Source organism: Malurus melanocephalus, unplaced genomic scaffold (assembly GCF_030028575.1).
Source record: "Malurus melanocephalus ecotype Western Australia unplaced genomic scaffold, MMel_1.1 scaffold_143, whole genome shotgun sequence".
Taxonomy (NCBI): domain Eukaryota; kingdom Metazoa; phylum Chordata; class Aves; order Passeriformes; family Maluridae; genus Malurus; species Malurus melanocephalus.
The window spans coordinates 1,467,140-1,473,202 of record NW_026623375.1 but is presented as its reverse complement, the minus strand read 5'-3'; the positions used below and the strand labels follow the sequence as shown (position 1 = coordinate 1,473,202).

The following is a 6,063-nucleotide window of genomic DNA, read 5'->3' as shown; positions in this document are numbered from 1 at the left end:
GTCTCCCTAAGCACGAGGATTTCCACAGCCCTTTGAAAAGCCATTTAGAGCTAAGTCTCGGTATTAAACCTGGCCTTTCCTTGGGCAGGTTTTCAATCTCTGCCCGAGCCTGTTGCAGTGGAAAGTTTTTTAAAAAGGTCAGGAAGAAGCTTTTAAGCATCTTTGCCAATTAAGTGCTGTAACCCCCTCCCCGCCGCCGCGAGCTGCCCGTCTCCATCCCAGGGGAAGGTAATTACTGTTTTATAAATAAGCTTTGAACTCTCTTAAGTAATTGTCTCTCCTTGCATGAAAGCACCCTCTAAATCCACCGGCCTTTTCCACCTTCTGCCACTATCYGAAAATAATCGAGGGGGAAAAAACACATAATACCTTTGAGAAGAAACTCCCAAACTTTCCTTTATGCTGCCATGATTATTTCTACAAGATTTCAATAATTCCACTAACAGAAGCCTTGCAGCTTTCCCAGCTCTTTGCAAATTTTTTGGCAATATTGACATATTTTCAAAACTTCTCTGGAGTTACATGGATTAAAAAAATAAAAGACCCATGTTTCAATATTTCAATTTCTAGCCCCTGAGGTTACAACAGAGAAACAGGGGACCACAAGAGAAAGGACAGGAATGAAGAAACATTTTTCAAAGGTATTAATTTCCATAATATTAKTTTTTTTAACAAGCCCCATGATTTCTGGGTGTATTTAAGCAGTCTGGGATAGCAGAACTGGCAGAGCTGAAATCCTTCAGGACCTCAGGTTACGCCTGCCCAGCCTGGGTGTAATCCCCCCATTTATTTAACAGAGACAAGAGACAGGGGAAGCATTCCTCAGCCGGGAAGAGCACGGCTCGTTCCACCCTGCAAGTCACAGCTTTTATCCCCAAAATCCCAGCCAACATTAACACGCAGCTCCAATCACTTGAGCCTGACACTGTCTGAGCAACAGCACAAGGAAGAGCCCGACTTCATTTTGCCTGGAGGCTGAGCCAGCCTCAAATTCAGGCTCCCAAACCTGCTTGGATCAGCAAGAAATATTTTATGGGATCGGCAGCAAAATTCGGCCGCGTGGCAATAAGGGAATAACAGGGTGAAAATGGGGGGCAGGAGGGTTGAGTAGCGCTCCTCACCCCATCCGTGACCCCCCTAAACAGGACAGGCACAGCCCCTCTCTCTCGCCCTGCCTGCAGCAATCCCTTTAAATGGTTTCAAATGTTAATTCCTCATCGTGGCAGTAAAAGCTATTTTTAATCCCACGTGAAAGCAGTTTGCAGAAACCCAAACTTTGCACGTTATTATGGATTGCTTCCCAAAGCCCGGGCAGCGCTGGRTGTGTTTTAGGGAGCAGAAAACCGGGGCACATCACCCGGGAGACCCATCCGGCTGCCACGGGGGCACCCAGCACTTAATCTTGGTCCTAAGTGTAGGGCTGGGATTAAAACATTGCATAAAAGTCAACCCAAAACACTACGCCTTAAGTAAAAGCTYTAATGTATCTTATTCTCAGTTAAAATCACTTTTTCTCAGGTTTCCCGCACGCTTTCTTTGTACTCGGGGTTTCATTTCCCAAACACGGGTGTGAAGATCCGGGAAACTGAGACAGAAAGGTCTCACTTGTGAATGGAAACGAAAAAAAAAGGAGAGAAGAGATTGCAAAGCAATAAAGGCGAGGAGCTGCAGGGCTGAGTGTCTGCAAATGCACCGGGAAAACAAGGAAAGCTCTGAGCCGCCGAGCGCGGAAACCGAGTCCATCAGGAGAAGAGATTAGCGGTGTCAATGAATAAAGATAATGTCCCGGAGCAGGTCTCCGTGCATCGCCATCTGACTCCGGCCAGATTCCTTTGTCTCTTCCCACCTATGCGCCTGTGAAAAGCTCGCCCTGGAAGGGGACACAAGCGCGGTGCCAAAACGCAGCCYGGTGGCTCCGGAGGGGCTGATTTCATTCAGCAGCTCTCGCTATAGAGTGTCTTGATCTGTCTGTACAATCACGACGCGCACAAAACCCCCTCAAGGCACCTACTTAGCTCTACTTTTCAACTGCCAATAACACTCCCGGCAAAAGTCAAAAGAGCAGCGCCGGAGCCGCGTCCTTCCCCTGTCGCTCAAAGGCGTCGGGGTTGCGAGGTTCCGAGATAACAAAGTCTGGCTCAAGAAATCCTGGATGCCTTTCAAGAGCGTTATTAGCTCCTGTGAATGGGGCTGGGGAAGGGGAGGAGGGAATCMCCACATCCCGGGGAGCGGCTCTCTGCTCCCCAATCCGCCTTTCCCGGGCACTCCGAGGTGCTCCCGAGCTGGGACACCCCGGCAGGAGCACAGAGGGATAAGGAGCCCCACGGAAAGTTGTTCCCTGCTCAGGCCAACCTGAATGTGCAGCACTGGATGGGAAGGGAGAAGAACAAAAAGCCAAATTTGGCCTCTGAGAGTCTCGGAGCTCTGGGATGGCTCTGCAGGGCCAGAGGATGCTCAGGGAGGATTCCAACTCCTCCTGTCCCTCCAGCCTGGCCACTCACTAGACACCCTATAGTACTTTTTAATTCTTCTGGTCCAAACTGTAAGAAAACAGGGAATTCTTTACAATTCCCACAGAATCCAGCGTGTGCCGCTTCCAGAGCGCAATCCCAGTGCACGCGTGGGGTGGTGACAGCCCCGACCCAGCACCATTCCTGTCTAAATCTTCCTTTGGCTCTTGGAAAAAGCAGAAAGACAAGATGGAAAAGAGGGGCTGGGATCCCAGATCACGCAAGGGAACATGAGACAGAGGAAAAGCGTCACATCGAGCTGATGTTGCCGCAAAGTTTTGGCAGATGGAGATGAGACTTCTTAGGATGAGCCGCATCAGGCTCAGAGCTCTCCACACGAATTCCCTCAAACTCGCTTTTATGCAAACCAGGCTCCTCTCCAGCACTGCCACGCTCCCCAAAGCTGCTGTCCCCGGTTTTCTTGCCCCGTTCCTCACGGCCCCAGACTCCCCGAGGCYGTGCCAAGCTCCGGTGTGAGCAGCCGGCGCGGCCGGAACCTCTGCGTGGGAACCAAAGCAGCTCTGGCAACCAAAAAGGGAACAATCCCACGCAAAGTTCCTGCTACGCCTCCGAGATGTCCCCAGTGGAGCACAGCAGTGACACTGGCGAGCCCAGGGGAGCCCCCAGCCCCGTCCCCACCATACAAGGTGCAGACAAATATCATTTGTGAGCCCAAACCTGCTCCCCTCACACCGAGGGSATTCCAGCCCTGAAACCCCTTCACCCCACAGCCACTCAGCCCACAAATGTTGTTTTCCTCAATCCCCACAGGCCAGGGCAGGATCTGGCCCCACACCATTGCAGCTCCTCCAAGTTTTGCAATGGATTTCTAAACATTACCCCAAACGTCTCAGGTTTAATTCAGTTTTTAACATTTGTCCTCACCTACATTCCCCTAAAGCACAGAGATAGTCCCAGGCTCCCAAAGAGGACCCCACATACCCCAAACTGGCGGCAGATGCACCAGCATCGCCTCTTCTTTTTATTTAGGTTTCCTTCATGCAGCACGGAGTGCCAAAAAAACTAAAATCATGTTTTGCTTGAGGAGAAAACATCCAATCATGCTTGGATTGGCCATTAAGTCATTTATGCTACAGCCTAAAAAAGGTGTTTAATCTTCTTAGAATTAGCTAAAGCTGTAGTAACTCAAGGAATTCTGTAGATGCTTTTGCAGAACATTTTCTTTTCACTACTACTCCAAAAAAAGCGGCTTTGGGCCATTTCAAATTTAAATTAAATAAAACAATCCAGTAAGAATAAATTATTTCAGTCAGTAACTTAAACTACTCATCACCCATGAGGAGATGCTCCTGCCAGAGCAGGGAAATCACTACGGGGCTGAGCTACTACGAAAGAACAAAATTATTCTGGAGTGATATTTCCAAGGGAATTTTTTTTCCACATTTACTCAAGACAAGCAACGACCTACAGGTGCCTTCGGGCCAAATATCTTGGCGTGAGAAGCCATTGGTGTAATTTTGGTTTCCTAGCAAGTTCAAATATTTTAAAAATGTTTACACCACTTTTGAGATATCCATTGGAAAAACCTGAATTTCTGTCCAACTTCTCTTTCCCTGCACTCCAGCACATCCCAGCTTTAAACAGTTAGCTCTGTCTGGCTTTCCCTGGGATGAAATCCCTCGGTATAGCGAGGTCTTGTGAGAAGACAAAACAAGAGGCAGAGAGGAGAGGAAGCGAAGGGAAATAGTTGTGTGTGTGTGTGATTAAAACCACACTTACTCTATGCAGAGTTAAAGCAAAACATCTCCTGATTTTTGCCTCGCTCCAAAGGATGCGGCCGCTTCCCCGCGCCGAAAACCTTCCCCGCTCCATTTCTCCAAATTTACCACAACCATATGCGGGATCGTCTCGAAACTGGTGCCAGGCCAGGCTCCCTGCGAGCACTTASAGCACTAAAAACTCGCAACAGAGCCATCCCAACTAAGATTTATTTCCCCTTCCCTCTGCGGTCCGTCCTGCGAGCGCCTCGCYGGGCTCCGCCGAGCGATATGAAAGCGTTCGATCTTCCCCCGCTTTAATTATGTGCTCGCAGTCATTAAACTCCCATCCTGCCAAGTGCGAGCCATCTCGCAGCCCTCACCCCAAAAAGATTAGTGATCATCATTACTGCTCCTCGAGCRGCGCAGACCCGAACGGAGCTGAGGAATGAGCTCATAAATCACGGSGATATTAATGCAGCCATAAAAATAAGCGCCGCTACTTACTGGGTTTTGAAGGTGTGTTAAGTCATAACTTTACAGCCCAGATGTGGGCTCGGAGAGCTGAAACTCTGCGGGTAAAATTACCACTAAAATTACTCTTTCCATTAAGCACGCTGATTTTTCACAGGTTGTTACTTTGGCGAGGACTGGGAAGCTGCAACCTCCCCCAAAAACATTAAGAGCACGTAAGAAACCCGGTATTCCCGCGGGGCTCGGGGAGAAGGGGATGGAGRGGCAGGAAGGACAGGGAGAGCTACTCCTTTTATTATTTTCAGATGTTTCCCCGAGAACACCACGGCGCTTTTATGCATCGACACGTTTGGATTCCCTTCAAAATAACGGGGCAGATTCCACTCCCGGCTTCAAGGGACTTATCGCTCCCGACTCCTCTTGGCCCAGCCGCTCCGGAGCTGGCCAGGAGACGGGAATTTAATGCACTCCACATGCACAGTAGCTGCTCTTCCGAGTGCTTTATCGGCCGAAGAGCTCAATTCCATCAAAACCCGCAAAAAACAAACTTCCTTGGATCTCTGCAGCTCTGCCCTTTGCCACAAACCCACCGAGGAACCCCTGATTCACCCCTCGCCCGCTCCCTGTTCCAAGCACAGCCAGGATCCAGCCCGAGGTCCTCGCTGCCTTTATTTTTATAAACCACGCGAATAAAACAGTTCCTAAAGGAACCCGGTGGGGAGACGGGGGGACGGCTGAGGATAAAGTGCTGAAGGTTAAAATCGCAAAGCCTGGACAGTTAAACGAGCATGTTTTTACTGCCGGCTCCGTCCCTGGCCGGGCGGGATGCGGGATGGGAGGCGCGGGGACAGGGGCGACGCGGGGACAAGGGGGGACAGGGGGACCGCTTTTCACACTCGCAGCACGCCCGGCTTCAGCAGCAGCCCCGAAAAAGCAGCCCCCAGCCCTTTCCCCAGGCCAGGTGAGTTTCGGAGCTGCCGCCCCGCTCTCGTCCCGCCCGGRACCCGCACCCTCCCCCGCTCCCCTTCCCTCGGACCCCCTTTCTCTCCCGGGACCCTGCGCTCCCGGACCCGCCTGTTGCAGAGCCACCGCAGYCCAGCACGGGCGGCAATTAACGCAGCTCGCCTGCTAATTACCGACCCCGGGGGACACCCCCCGCCACCGCCACCGCCGCCGCCGCTCCCTTACCTGTACCAGCGCAGCCCCTTCTCGTAGCACCTGTCGAAGAAGTGGGGTTCGGCGCCCACCGCCCGCACCCCGGGGTGCGCCCGCAGGAACTCGAGCAGCGCCCGCGTCCCGCCCTTCTTCACGCCCACGATGATGGCCTGGGGGAAGCGGCGGCTGCCGCCCCCCGCGCCCCC

At 51.7% G+C, this 6,063-nt stretch overlaps 1 protein-coding gene across 1 annotated transcript in view; it reads right to left on the bottom strand.

Annotated features, from left to right (window-relative positions):
• HS3ST6 (heparan sulfate-glucosamine 3-sulfotransferase 6) overlaps positions 1–6,063 on the bottom strand; it is a gene marked incomplete at its 5' end in the record, with an annotated part of 30,170 nt that extends 24,107 nt beyond the window's left edge. The window contains one exon of the mRNA XM_057371267.1: positions 5,891–6,063. Coding sequence (XP_057227250.1) covers positions 5,891–6,063 — 173 coding nt within the window. The remainder of the gene's footprint in view (positions 1–5,890) is intronic.